This window comes from Phalacrocorax carbo, chromosome 16 (genome assembly GCF_963921805.1).
Source record: "Phalacrocorax carbo chromosome 16, bPhaCar2.1, whole genome shotgun sequence".
Lineage (NCBI taxonomy): Eukaryota > Metazoa > Chordata > Aves > Suliformes > Phalacrocoracidae > Phalacrocorax > Phalacrocorax carbo.
The window spans coordinates 59,184-74,492 of NC_087528.1; the positions used below are offsets into that span (position 1 = coordinate 59,184).

A 15,309-nucleotide genomic window follows, 5' to 3' on the forward strand; every position below is an offset into this window, starting at 1 on the left:
CAGTGCAAAGTCTGGCTGCTTAGCACTAAACCCCCAGTGATTTCAGCTAGCTCTTCAAATTTTGCACTCAATGCCTGACAGAGGCTCAGACAATCCTTTTTGAAATATCTGTAGGAGGTGATAACCTATGGCTGAGAAACTGTAACAAATACTGATAGGACAGTATCATCTTAATCCAGCTCATCTAGTCTCTTCCTCTGTCCCTGTGCAATGCCAGGGTTAGGGCTGGGAGCCAGGAGGGTGTTTCTCCTACTGTGGAAAAGTCTAAAACCAAGCAGAAAGCCCTCCCTGCTGAAATTGTGCCTTTGAGCTGGTGGAATTGTCTCATGTGTGTAGGACTTCTGCTCTGCACCTTTGTGTGGGTGACTCACCCGAGCAGACCAGTGATCAGCCCAGTCCGTCCTCCAGCAGTTCAGGCTCCTGCACTTCATATGCCTTTAGTCATAGCAAGTCTTGATTTGCTCTTTCTTCCTGTTGGTGTTCATAATGTCCCCAGCTTATTGTGTTTGCGTAACTGATTGTCCAATGTGCGCTTCACACGGAAGCGATCAGGATCATGTGTGCTCTCCCAGCAGTCCCACAAACTAAGGCACATAAGGAATAGCAAAATGGAGCCTCCTCTTCCCCATAATCTGGGGGAGATGCCAGATCCCAGTGCTTTGGGGGGCTGGTTATGGGGTACGTGCCTCTCTTCATCCCCCTGAGCAGTGAGGAACTGCTCACGCATAGCTCTCCCTGTGCCATAAGCCTGCATAAGCGTTTTTCTCAACTTATAGCCTTGAATGAGTCCTTCACATGTGGGTTTGAGGAGGAAAGAGGTGCTTACATCGCAGGGTGCTGTTGTGCAGTAATGCACTTTGAACTAGAAACTGCCTGACTTGAGAACAGTGCTGACCTGAGCTGCTCGGGCAGCAAAGGGCTGAATCAAAGCTGTGGGGTGCGCTGGGCTGGAGGCATGAGATTCCCTCCCTTCCCTTTCCTGCACTGGCTAAATACACTGGGATTTCCAGGACTGGGAGTTGGTAGGAGTAATCCCCAGGGACCATTTGTTTTCCAAGGGGTTAATGTGCAGCCGCTGGGGAGGCTGAGCCCTGCTCTACCCCTGCCGGTGCCAGGAGAGTTAGAACAGCCCATAACTGTGTGTAAGATTAGGAAAGGTGTGTGCTAATTAATGAGAGTGCTGGGCTGCCTCACGGCTGGAGCAGTACGTGTGGATGTGGTGGTGGAGTGCGTGTCCCTTCCCGGTCCCTACCCGTGCCCACAAAAGGATTGAGCCTACAGCACCCCAGGGACCGCTCGTCCCAACACCGCGCCCAGCCAGCCTCACTCCTGCTCCTATGTCACAGCTCGGCGTGACGGCATGAAGAAATCCTCATATTCAGGTAAGCAAGCAGCCTCCCCCGCCTCTTTCTCCTCTCAGCTCTCTCCCATTGTGTCTGTACTGGGAAAAGAAAAAGCTTAAAAAAACCCAAAAAGTACAACTTACACAAGCCCTTCTCCCTCCAAGTGGCTCTGTAGTGGAGTGAACAGCTGTTTCACTGTGTATAAACAAACCGTGTTGATCAGTGGAAAAGGCTTAAAAAGCAAAACAAATGCAGGGAAGCAGCTTGTTCCAGGCAAAACTTGGCGTGGGTTACATGGAGTTTGTTATTCAGACGGCACCTGTGCCAGCACAGGGTGGGCTCCATTGCTGAGCGGCAGCTTGAAAATAAAACAGGATGGTGACATTGTGTGTGACACAAGCTGCATTTGGGGCTGGAGGTGTTTCCAAGTCAGGGGGTGAAAGAGCCAGGATCCCCTCATGCTGTGAGACTTTCCTCTCCCTGTTCCCCATCCTGGCTTTCCTGGGCTTGCCCTGCAGGGTGAGGGCTCTGTGCGTTCTGCTCTTGCAGGCTCCTTCCTCCCCTGCTATCACAGGAGCAAGCAACCATGACTGATAATTTCTCTGAGCCTTCTGTGAAATCCTGCCAGTGGTCCCAAGAAGTGGCTGATGCATGATAGAGCAGATGTATCTGCTATGAAAGGTCCATTGCTCACCTTGTAAAGCTCAGGTGCCTCTGGCAGCTCCTCCAGGTGCAGGACTTTGCTCCACAGCTGATTTCTGCTTGGCTCCAGCTACCAGCCCATGACTCTCTGCTCTGTAAGCTTAGTTCTTCCCTGGCTTCACCCTGGCCGCTGCAGGGACATAGTGTCATCGTGCTGGCCTCCTCTTAATGTCTTGAGTCATGGGTCTGGCCACACCGCAGGGGTGTTTGAGACAGCTGCCATGCTGCAAGTCACTCAAGCCACATCATGGCCAACGGGACTCTGCCTGAGCTCATACACACAGGGGTTTTGTCTTCATTTGGAAAATTCTTTCTGTGATGCCGCTGTTTATTGATAAAATTAGTTAGTAATGCTTCTCTCTTGTACATTTTTTTCTCTCATTAGTGTTGCTAAACAGACTGCCAGGGAGGTTTTATTAGGGCTTATATGCTGGGAACCCAAGAAGGCCTAAGCATGATTGTAATGGATTAAAGCGGGTATTAATGGTTGTGCCTTGTGCACAGTGAAACCTGTTATTTGTGCAGGCCTCCTGAGGTGTAGACAGTATCTAAAGCAGCCCTGGAGCAGACAGCAGTGGTGCAAGAACAGATCTGGAGATAACTGTCTGTCATAAGAAAAAGCTGTCAGTATTGCATGATCTGATCGTATGATTTCTTACCAATGAGGCCAAGTGGTCCTTAATTGCTTTGCTTGCTTTGTGTTGATTGTGCTGGAGTGAAGCTGTGGCACTGCAAAGCTGCTGGTTTGATTGATGTGTCTCTGGTCAGTGTCCAAACCCACATTTACTTGGTGTTGCAACTGATGCTGTTGACAGCTCGTCAGTCCCTTTAATTCAGAAGGGACTGCAGCTGTATTTTGAAAACACCTTGAGATTTCCCTTAGTACTGGGCAGTTATTTAAAGAGAATGAACAGAAGAATTACACTAGCCGGGATACACAACACTGAAGCAACAGGGTAATTGCACTGTGACTACCACTAAGCTTGCAAAAAGCACAGGCAGCTCTTCTGAGCAGCTCCTGTTTGCATGTTGCAAAAGTTCCACTTCCAGTGTTGCAGGTCTTGGCTGTGCTGTGCTGGAGCCTTGCCTCTTGCCGAATCATTGGGCAGAAAGGCGCTCAATGAATCACGCGCTCTGCTGGGGAGGCCACCTTTGGAGAGCTGCCGCCTTTGTGCAGGGCAGAGCTAGCCCTCCTTGTCCCCAAAATCTGGTGGCTTTACAAATCAGGGAACAGCAATGGTGACTTTCTTTGGGGAATTCCACTGAGAACCCAGATTACTTCTCCAAGACATGAGTAAGATGTACAGAGTGCAGCAGAGCCTCTGAGCTTTCTATTTCCAGAGAAACCAGTGAGGTGACGAAGTGACTTCTCAGCTGCAAAGCCTGTGCTTCCCAAGCATGTTGCTGACAACCACTGACAGTCTGGAAATGCAGTGCCTGGCTGAGAATCTCCCAAAAACTATGACAAAAGGAAACATCTTCTAAACACTTTTTGGGATTAGGGAGCATCCCTTGCTGGCCGTGTCTGCTCCTCTCCAGTATATTCTGGATCTGTTCTCTGGACCTGGATCTGTTCTGCTGAACCCAGCTGGAGGATCTCACTTGACTTCATGGGGCTAGACCTCCAGCTCCCTCCTTTATGAACACAGCAGTGCTGCTGTATTGCTCTCCTGTTAGCAGGCTGCTCCCCACCCCAGGCAAGATTTACCTTTTCTAAAGTACTTAAGGGGAACTCATTACCCATCTGTTATGACTTTTGAGTACATGCCACATAGGTGTGGTTCGGATAAAGAATTTGCCTTTGGATGCTTTACCTCTTACCAGCAGAGAGAGGCTCAGACCTTTGTGCCGTAGCTGCGGGCGCGTGCAGCTCAGCCTGGAAGTGCTTTTTTTCCTGGAACTTCCTGGCAGCAGCGGTGGGGGTGTGTGTGTGTGTGGTTGAAAAGGGGATTTTACACAGCAAGTTAAAAATGAGCAATAACCGCTATTGAAGCCAGCTCTTAATGTTTGCCTTAGGGGTGTCTATTATTTCAGATGCTTAAGGCAAGGAGATTTTTTTCTGAGATGTTTTACTTGTCTTGGAATACTATTTTTTTAAGGATTGTTCAATGCTAATTTTCCATTTGCTTAAGCACAATTGCAGCGCCAAAGAAGCAATAGACAGGATTAATGATAAATGACACAACGATTTATAGGTATTTTCAAGGATGAGGCAAATTGTTTTGGCCAAGGACTGTTTGCAGTTTCAGATTTATGTAATATGTTGGCATGCACTGAAATAAGGATTGCTCTGATTACAGTACCTCCAGAATTATCCGTAGTGGTTATGCGTGACCCACCCCTACCTAAACTGTGGACTCCTAATTTATTGCTTAGGCTCATAGGGAGAAATAATTCCTCATATGAGCTGAGGCTATAGGAAGAACTGCAGGAGTAACAGCAAGAATTGGGACCTGATCATTGCATTAGGATTTGGGAACAATTTGTGAATCCCAAAAATAAGTGTCAGGGGCTGTGGTGGGCAGGCACTACCTGTTGAGGGGGGTCTCGGTACATCTCTGTCTGCAGCCTGTTTTCTGACATGGTCTGGAAAAGCTGAGACTGAGTCTTTTTCAGGCTGGTACTGTGCGAGAGAGGCCCACTGCGATTCCCTCAATGGCTTTTAATGTCACTGTTGTAAAAGTTGCTGGGTGGGACAGAGATGACCTGGTGTTTGCAGAGCCCCATTGTTCTCTCCTGTCAGCTAACTGGCACTGTGTTTGTCTAAGCCATGGAAAAATGAACAGAGGTGTTCAGAATGATTTTTTAAATTTTTATTATTACTTAGTTCACTGGCCAAATCAAGGAATCAGTACCAAGGAAAAAATATTGCTTGGATACAACAAAATATTAATTTAATTTTAGATTGTAATTTTGAACAGAAATTAAAAATATCTTATTTTAATTATGTAAAAATAAAAAAGCCAATTTTTTTCCAGTTTAAACTCACAGCTGCCTCTTACTCTCCAAAACTTGCAGTGCTGGGCCAACAAGCTATCACTAATAAAAAAAAATAAATGATAGTACTGAGGATTTGCAATCAACCACAAGAAGCTGGATCCTCAGTCTGTGACTGTTCAAACCTATTGCTTAAAACCTGAATGCAGTGCAAGCAATGCCTCCACCAGCTCAGATGAATAAACTGTCCTGTTGCCTCATTTCCACCTGTTTTCTTTATGTGAAACAGCCTCGCCTGTGCCTGATGTGTGGAAGCATGTCTGTGCATCTCTGTTGCAAGTAAGTGTTTAAGCCACTGTGGATCGAGAGCAAAGCACTTGGCAGTTTCGCAGGAACAAACTAGTTAATGAAGAGGCACAGCAGCAGCTGGCATGGCTGTGTAGTGCTTGTGCAAATAGATGGTGTAGTAAGTAAATGCATCAGCCTCAAGGAAGGCTTCTGCAGAATAGCAGGAGCAGAAAAAAGGCCAGGGTTTCTGTTTCATCCTGTGTCCTCACTGCTTGGTGGGACAGAGCTACCACTGGAGCCACACACAGGTCGTGAAGCAGTTCCCTGGATATGCCAGCATCCTGTCTTTGGGGCTGTTGTTTGTGTCTCCCTGCTTTTATTAAAGGCAAAATTTCTGTGCTGGGTCATTGGGTTGTTTACAGGCAGCTCCTATCTCTCACCGTGCTCAGAGGATGCCATTTTGGCTCTTTTGCTGCTACCCATCCCTTCCTTTTCCATCTTCCAGGTCTCTGCACTCAAGCAGAGCAGTGAAGCCTGGCCTGGGCTTCTTTCCTTTCCCATCGGTGGCAGAGCAGAGCTGAAGAATTTGTAGTCAGTGTAAGCATGGGGGATGTGAAGGGGAAGGAAAAGGGTGAGGGGAGAGCTTTGGAGCCCAGGAGTAGAGGGAAGAGGAGGGATGGTGGTGCTGGGAGTGCCATTATAGGGTAAGCTGCCCCAGGAACACTGGTCGCTTGCCTGAGGCTGTGGAAATTTTGCACTACATGGTATTATGTTGGCATTGTGTTACTTTGTGTTACAGAAATAGTAGGAAGGAAAATAACAAGGACTACAAAATGAATGAAAATAATCCAAGAATAGCAGGAGGCTGGTGGTGCACAAAGGACTTTTTATCTTATTTTCAGGATGCTGAAAGCTCTGCAGGTTGTTTTGGTCAGCTGCATAGATAATCTGCACTGCTGGACTTGATGATATTAGAGGTCTTTTCCAACCTTAATGATTCTATGATTCAGATCCATGTGAAAGCTGGTTGATGCCAAGCTTTAAACCCATCCTTGCTTTAAACCGCCAAAGAAAAAAGAACAAAAGTGATGCAGATCCTGCATGGTGAGCACTTGCTCACTGTTTTGGACAACCACATCTCTGACTAGCCTATGCCTCACACTCACTTTCCAACCAGTGAACAGTAGCCACAGTGCCCGCTTGCATTCACACATTCTGCCTGGTGGGTTTTCTTTCCCAACCCCCTTTTTTTTTTTTCTTTTTTAACCATTGCATCTATCACATCACACTGTTCCCTGCTCCATCCCTGCCTGAGTCACTTCCCCATCCCTGCATGCAAGGTTGGACATGACCTTTGATGGTCCCACTGGCTGCTGCCCCCGAGATTGTTGTTTGAGCTATAACAATATCTAGAGATGCCCAGACAGAGCAGGTACCATTGCTCTGAGGACTGCGGGGATGCAGGGTGAAAATGTGTGTGTCCTTCCCTCCCCACTCTTCTGAATTTCTCGATGACTGGTGTATGAAGGGCGACAGAGGCAAAGGTCATACGAGCAAGGCAGTGTCACAGACCATGCTTCCAAGCCAATGCTGTGGCCAAGAGGCAGCATTGTCCAGGTCTGCACCGTGTGATTAACAGCTAAAAACCTTTAACAATTATTTTGATTACTTTTAAAATGAAAAAGGTCTATGCTGTAGAGAATTAGGTTTCTAATGCATCTGTCCTCTCTGGTGGTAGTAAAGCCTGTAAATTTCCTAGAGTGCTACAAATTGTTGGTGTCTCTGATGGACAAAAGCACCCTGATCCTTGGACAGATCATTCTTAGCTGCTTTCAGGGCCTCACAGTCTGTTTCTGTGGTGTAGTAGATATAAAGAGTTGTTGGTGGCAGATGACATTGGTCCTGGCAAGCTTACCTCTGCACTTCCTTGCTGCAAAAAATGAGGTAGGACTGTGGGATGTCCAATCAAAAAGCATAATAGTTGTATTTTACTCACCCGCTGACAGAATATGTTGCCATAAATGTCAACACACTCTGCCGTCATATTTCTGATGGCTCATGTTGATTGATGTGGTCTTGTATGAAAAAGTTCTCATATAGCAGCACCATGCTGTGCTGGGGTGGCAGGAACGGTGTGACCAACGGGTTTGGGTGCTCCACTGTTGCCAGATTTGGCTGGTGTGTGCAGGCAGTGGTAGAGCTTTGCTTCAGGTAGCAAAATATCCCAACATCTGTTAGGAAATAGTTTGGAGAAGGAAGGGAATCCAGCCTGCAGAGAAAGCCAAATAAGAAACAGCACTGCAGGAAGTAACAAAAAGCCACGTGGGGCCCAATGGGGTGATTATCTGCTTCCCCAAAACACTGTTCATTTTCCCATGCCCACCCAGGGTGAGCAAGGAGAAGTGGTGCCACGTGGAACAGGGGGATGTTGCTGCAGAGAATGACTCCCTGACTGCTCCCTGCTCCCTGTAAGGCAGGGAAATTCCTCCTAAAAGCAGTGCTGCTGGTTACCACATAGTGAGTGGGGCGTTTCATGTGAGGCTAACCTGTCCCCTCTTAGACAGGAGATGTCATTGGTTTTGCAGCATAAGGTGGGATCCAAATCTGGGGCAAAGTCTGTACAAGAGGAGAGCACTTTGTGTTGCAGTGATTTGTGAAGATTTAACCTGTCGGATAGATGCGAGAAGTCTCTGCTTGCCTTTTGTAAGCTCCCTGGTGGCATGCGAGAAAGGGTAGGATTGATCTGTCCCTACGGGAGATACTAAGTGGCCATGCCAGTATGTTTAACTATACACCAGGGCATTTCCCTTCCTGCTGGTCCTGGTGTCCTTAGGAAGAGAAGCCATGCTCATGCAGCTCTGGTTACCTGTGGAAATCTTATGCCACAAGCAGTGGTGCAGTGAGAGCGAGGTGGCAGAGTCTCTGGTGAGTCAGCCTGTTTCCACACTGGCCTGCAATGACTTACCGGTGATAAGGAAGGCTCAAAACATCCTTTAAAGGGTTTATGTTTAAGAGGGAGATTCACTGCTGCCTGGGAAGCTGCTTCCTTCTGTGTATCCCATCGTTCAGGTAATAGCGCAGGCTTACAAAGGCCTTTCTTAGAGCTGCTGTAAGATGGGGCACCTGGTTTATCACTTCAAGAGCCCGAAAGGGAATACTCGTTTTGTGCTTTTAAGGCAATTTCCACTTTCATGTGCACAAAATAGCCTCTCACGGGGTATGGTGGTGTTCAGACAGCTCTGGAGCACAGGCCAGCATCAGCATGGGATGGCACCAGGAGGATAGGCAAGGAAAAGTTTTGTCCAGTGGTGCTACATTTGTGAAAGTAGCTGGCTGAGGTGGGCTGAAGGGGGCTTGTTGTGAAGTTCTCACTCAAGCTCTAACACTGAAAATTGCACTACAGCAGTCTGAAGCATGATATAAGTTACCTCCATGACCTGAACATTTATTTTCATTTATTTTATTTTCAGTGAGGGCAGGTTTGAATCTGATGCCCAGAGCATGTAACCGTCCCTTCCATTACCCTGAAATGGTGTGCTGCTTTTGAGGCTCCCAGGTCGAGCAGATGGAAGTTAAACTGGAGGGACGATTGCAAGCTGGAACTAGCAGCAAAAGGATTTTTTTCTTTTTTCTTTTCTTTGTCCATGCCAGATGAGTATTATTTACAGGAAACACTTTGTGCAGCTCTGATATTTGTTTAGAGAAGGAGTGTAAGGGGAGGAGACAGCTAAAGGCATAATGAAAATGAAAAAGGTCATGGTAAAGTTCAAGAAAGTCCATAATTTCCTGGTGTAGGAGTATGGCTATTCTGGGGACCAAGAGAATAACAGAGCTCTGGCTCCGGTTCCCAGGGGAAGAAAGAGCTCACCAAGAGACTATCTGCCAAGGAACCAGCTCCCTTTGGGAAGAGCTCAGCACTCAGGAGCTCTCCCCACGGACTAGCAGGGCTGAACCCAAAGCAGCTGCTGCAGACACAGAGGGTCCCTGATGCTCTGCTCGTCCAGAGTCACGTCCCTTTGCAGGCTGTGGCAGTGATGCTAGGGAAACTCTGAGCTCACATACTTGGAGAGCAAGTTGGAGTCCTGATCCTCAAGGGCAGCCCCTGGGTGCAAGTTTGCTTTGTTTTTTATGTTGTCAAGGGAAATGGGGATTGCCTATTGCTTTATATAACAGACAGAATAAACAAAGGAAACGAGGACGAGATGCCCTCAGCAATTACTGCTGAAAGCTGTTGTTGAATGACTCAGTGGCTGAGTTGTAAGTGCCTGGACATGTATAAAAAAAAGTTGCTGAGAAGAATAACAGATCTTGGTGTGTTACAAGTCAGGACAAAGGGCTTGCACATGATAGACCATGGGAGGTGGCAGGGTTTTGTTTGAGAGAGTTTAAGTTTGATGAAAAGCTGTGAGTTAATGAGGCTGGAGGGTTTGTTTTGCCTGCAGGAAAGGTACAGCTCTGGGCTGCAGAAGAGCAAGTGTCACCCACTGACTTGACTCTCTCTGGTGGAGAGCTCCCAGCCTGCCCAGGTCTGTGGCTGGGGGCTGTCAGTCACTGGCACTCTACAGATGCTTTGCTTCCCTAATACTCATCCATCATCCATCACCTTCCTTCCAAGATGACTTTCAATTAATTTTTAAACTTAAAAGAAAAGTATGTATATTTTGACCAGTAGGAATGAGGATGAAATGTGGTTCATTGCCCAGATAGAAGTTAGCCTGAAGCATTGAAAGTTGATGTTGTTGCCAGTCCAATCCTGAAATGCCATAATCCTCCTCGTCCTCTGGTTTGCGCTGGGGAAGGTTTATGACCTTGCTGATTTTCAATGTTCTAGTGATAAAAGGACTCATGTGTACTGTATTGCTTTTAAATTGCTTTTATCTAAGGTCAATTGCTGGAAGCACCAGGAAATCCTTAAACCCAGACCTTTATTATGTCTGCTACATGAAGGGTTTGTTCCCCTTTGGTGTCCTGCCTTCTCATGTTTGAGAGCATGGGCATAATACTGAGAAATGTGAGTTTGAGTTGTGCCCAAGCAATACATACCAAAACCACCACATCCTAACATGGGATTTCAAATGCCTCTTTTTAAAATATCTTTTCAGCAGATAGGTTATTACTCTCAGAGCTGTTGAGTATTTACTGAACAGTTCATACTTGTGCAGCCTGAAGGACTAACATTACTGTAGCTAGTTGCCCTTCAATGTTAACTGTCACTCAACTACATTTGCATCTGTGAATGCTTTCCCAAATTGCTGTACCAACAAGTGAGATGCTTCAGTTGGCGAGTCCCACATCTGAGCAGGGAAAGGCTGTCGGTGCTGTGGGTTGTTGGGGGATGTCATGGCTTGGGTGGTCTCTCCTGTCCCACTTGGCAGCTGCAGTGCAAGGCTGCAATTTATTTCCCAGGGTGGTTTTTTGTCAGATAAACCCTGCAACAGTGATGTGAAATAACCTGACATGTGATTTCTACAGTTAATGTTGGGAGTGATGAGTTAATGTTGGGAAGGATGAGCTCAGCCCTTGCGAGTTTGATCCATCTGTGGAGGTTTCAGATGTGCCTCCGCTGCTCTGCTCTGTGTGCTCCTTCACAGACCAGCTGCTCTCTAGGAAATTGGCATCAGGCATCGATGTTTTAAAATACATGTCAGGCTTTTTGGACAGTGTATTTGTGGTAGGGTGAGGGGAGGAGGATGTCTGTGGCTGAAGGGGTTTTCGTTGGTTTTTTTTTGTTTGTGGGTTTTTTTGTTTGTTTGTTTGTTGGGTTTTTTTTTTAGCCTTGCTAAGTTTTTAAGCATCGTGGGAAAAGTAATAGCCCTGTGCTTGAGCTGTGGTGGAGAGGAAGCAGTAGAAAGTTTTTTCGTAATATGTGTCCAGATTAATGTTCAGATCTTACTGAGCCTTTTATGCTCTTTGGGCCGTGAATATAAGTATGGGAGCCCCTGGGAATTGATAGAGGCCTGAAAAGCCTCCCGTGTCAATGTACTGGGTGCTTATTATTGCAGGTGTCTGTGTTAGACCTTTTTATAGACTGCCCCTGTTCGTTGGTGGACAGTTTGCTGGCTGCTGTCAGCAGGGTTTGTAACGTGGGAGAAGGGTTTGTGGCTTCAGACACCAGGAAGAGAGGAGCTGGAAGATTGGTCCAGCACATAAGCACATGGCCCTTAGCGAGCTAGGAGGAAAGCCTGACCTTAGTCCTGGGTCAAAATAAACAAAATGTCCTCATCCCTAACTCTGTGGAGATATTTGTATCCAAAGCCCCTCTATCTGATGGTCAGACTGCTACTGAGAAGCATAGCAAGGGTGAGAAGTGTTTCCCGCAGGTCAGCTATGCACAGAGGTGTGGGTCAGTGGATGGAAGAACAGAAACTGTGCTGGTAGAGCATGTACACTGGTGGAGATTGTGGGAAGACCAGTACAGGAATGTGGAAAGGCAGGAGCAAGGGCCAGGCTTGGAAGGGCAGGAGAGGAGGATGTAGACCCAGTGCACAGCACAGCCCACAGTGCTGCTCGGCTTGGGGAGGGAGCAGAGATGCATGAAGGAAGCGACTTCACTGATGCACCAAGTGTATTTCCTCCTCCGATACCCCAGGAAGCAGGGTGTGAGCCAGGGCATGTTGGTTTTTGCCCTGGGGTTTGAAGGGGGGGTGACTTACAGATATTTTGGGTATTTCTGATGTGCTGTCCCAACATGCACTGAAAGTGGGGAAGAGAGGGACAGGAGGTGAACCAGGTTCCATGTGCTTCTGGGCCAAAGGTGGTCAACTCAAGTGAAAGAAGAATAGAAAGCATCAAATCTTCTAAGGATGGAAGCAAAAACATCAAGACAGCAAACAATTTCTTCAGAGAGTTATGGGCTAGAATGAATTAGAATAGCCAGAAGTTGTACTGGGGCGTTCTGGGAGGGATGCTGGAAGAGAGCTGTGATAGCCTCTGAGGAGGTAAGAGCTATAGAAGTAACCCTTGAATTACTTTACAATTGCATTTCTTTGTTATAAATGTTGTTATAAATAGTCTGATGAGGTAGTATGAGCTGTCTTGAGTGCAGAAAGAAATTTTTTATTAATGGTTTCTGCTCTGTGACCACTTCACAGGGAGGCTGGACATCTGCATAGGGATTCACCTTTCCCATGAATAGCACAGGAGCCTTAAAGAGTTTGTAGCCGTGTCTTCAGAGCTTCACTTGTATAATCACAGCACAGGCACAGGGCACGTGGCTCTCTTTGAACTTGTCAGACAGACCCCAGGCCCCTACATGTGGGAATGTGCCTTCTTTAGCATGCCTCTCTTCTCAGCTGAACAGCCAAAATTGCAACCTCAGGGGAAAAACCACACTGGTTTCTTAGGTCAGGAGCATTCAGGACCAGAAGTTGCATAGTCTTTTTTAAATCTACACGGTTTGTTGCAAAATATCACTGGATGGAGAACAGTGGGTCAGAAAAGGAGGAGACATGGTGTTAAAAATACTAATTTTGTGTTCAGTATGGCAATAAACTGTGAGTGCATATGGAGAGTAGGCTGCTCAGATACCCTGCCAATGAGTCGTGGCTTTGCTCCCTCCTCACCTCCTCCTCTCTGCTGACTGTGGGCTGCCAGAGCTGCCCGAGTAGGCACGGAGGCAGATGCTTTACCTGGGACTGTTCCATGCTCTCCGGCTTTCTGTCTGGAGATGACCTCGTTTGAATTTCTAGGAGAGCATGAAGCTTGCCAGGGCAGGTTTGTTTGCATTTCTCTCTAAGCAAATACTTGGCTGTCACATGGACCTGGAGCAGGTGGCATGTAGCACCTTCTCCTATTCCAAGATACTCCCAGTTTCGAGGCAAAATCATGGCTTATTAACACAGCCTGGAGGACCTCCTGTTAACCCTGCTGAGTGCAGGATGTCTGGGTGTTTCCGGAAGGCTCTGCCACTCCTACATTTACAGGGCTGCAGGAATGGGGCAGGCTAGGGAAGCAGTCAGCTGTGCAGATCTGATGGGAGCAGTGTGCTTGCTGCAAGGCTGCCTGTGCATAGTCAGGTTTTCTGGTTCTCTTCATGTAGCTTATCTCTCCTGGCTTCTTACACAGGAGGGAATCCTAAGGGCATGGTAGGATCCCCGACAGACAAGCTGGTTAAGTGCAAACAGACTCTTGAAACGGAGCTGCTCTGCTTGGCACCTGGTGGCTTTTCACACTGAGGATCCAGTGCACAGTGTTAGAGGTCTGCAAAGGGAATGGTCTAATTCTGATCTTCTACGAGGTGAACTTCTCCTGGAGCTGAGCGTGGATACTGTTGGCCACCTCGTTTACAGGGCTCCGGCATTTTGCCTTCCACACCTCAGTTTGCAGTCAGCTCCATCCCACCTTCCTGCAAGAACCTGCATGGAGTACTTGTCACCCTAAGCTATTTCTGTAGTCGATGATAAAATCTGGCGATTCAGCCCATGTAGGATATGAATCTTTCATAGGAGCCTCCTGCAACCACTGAAATGAGGGAGTCTAGTGTATAGAGTAGACCTTAGCACTGGTCTCTGCTAAATCACATTGCATCTTATTTGGGTTTTCTGTTTATTTGCCCATTTCCAGTGTATCAGGATTAATTTGAATTCTAATATTCTCTAACATTGGCATTTCATCCCTGCTTGGGATCATCTTAATCTTTTATAAATTCTCTATTTCCCATTTCTGATGGCTAATGAATTAGTTATCCTTAGGTCAAAACGCAGCTGGGAGATCAGGCTTTGGATTAAAAGCTGCCTTGGCATAGTCCCTCAGAACACCCTGGGAGCATCCAAGCCTTGTTGCCTATAGATTATGGGCAAAATAAAACTATAAACTAAGTAGAGACCTCTGTTTTGGGGGATTTATAGCCTCCTCCGCTTTTCAAATAATGTAATCATAATCTTTGCAAGATTAAACACTGTTTCAACTCTGGTGTTCAGGGGTTTTGATTTTTTTTTTTTGGTGTGGGGTTTTTTTGGGGGGGAGGTGGTGGGGTTTCTTTTTTTTAATTTCACTTTCTTATGGAATAAACAGATGGTGACAGATGCCAAAGAGCTCTGGAGGTCAATGCTTTGTTTATGCCCAGGAAACTTAGGGCACGATTGGTGACAATTCACTTCAGAGAGGGGCACGGCTGTTTCTCACCTTCTCCTGGAGCATGGGACTACCTGGCAGTGGCCTTGCTCTGTGCTGGTATCGCCAGGGCAGAGCCCTGCAGAGGCTTTGGCTTCCTCCAGGTGATGCGCTTTGTGAATAAACTTCACCTTTTCTCCTGTGCTCCCAAGGCCTTTCCGGGTATCCATGGGAAATTCTGTGAAAGGCATAGGCTTATGCCACTTCATTGCAGAGGAAATTGAGCTGTAGGGAAACAAGCTGCTTCATTTGGTTTGTGTGTCCAGGTTGGGCATAATCAGATACCCTGACTCCTGCTCCTTGTCTAATGACTGTGCAGATAACCAAAGTGCTTCCTATTCCTGTAAGTGTCTTCAGTCTTTCAGACATTGATCTTCAAGCTTGGAGAGTCCGAAGATCCTGTATTACAAGGGACTGAGGCCTGGAAAAAATGAAGCTGGAATTTAATTTTGCCTAGGTTGAGCCATCTAAAAGCAGCTCTCTGAATCAGAGCTGGTCCCTGCAGCCTCTCTCCAGCCAGGGGCTGTCAGATGAATCACCCTATCTTCCATTTCCATCTCAGAATGGAGATGACTCATCAGCTGCAGTGCCTGTCTCCTTCATTGACTATGGAGGGTGTCTGGGGCTCCTGCTCAGACTCTTAATGTGCAAATGCTCAGACAGGTGCTGCCCTGAGGCTTGTATGTATCTTTGACAGAGCAAAGTCCAGGCCTTAGGGTGATAACCAGAGGTCTCCAAAATAGTGGGCATCTTTCCTTCACAGATGCTAAGGCATGTGGTGACCAGTTTGCAGCAGCAAGCGGTGGCACAGTGAGTGACTGCTTGGTGTACCAGCAGTTTTCAGAAATGGCAGCATCTCTCCCTCCAGCTGGGACTGCTTCCCCAACCTGCTCAGGACAGAGCTGGTTGAGGAACAGCTGTGTCACAC

At 47.1% G+C, this 15,309-nt stretch overlaps 1 protein-coding gene across 2 annotated transcripts in view; it reads left to right on the plus strand.

The window, feature by feature from the left end:
* The first annotated feature begins 1,154 nt into the window (after positions 1–1,154).
* SEPTIN9 (septin 9) overlaps positions 1,155–15,309 on the plus strand; it is a 143,289-nt gene continuing 129,134 nt past the window's right edge. Inside the window, exon 1 of one of the 2 annotated variants that reach the window (XM_064467445.1) lies at positions 1,155–1,382. In XM_064467445.1, coding sequence (XP_064323515.1) covers positions 1,361–1,382 — 22 coding nt within the window. In that variant the 5' untranslated portion in view covers positions 1,155–1,360. The remainder of the gene's footprint in view (positions 1,383–15,309) is intronic. The other variant, XM_064467450.1, reaches the window with a different exon arrangement.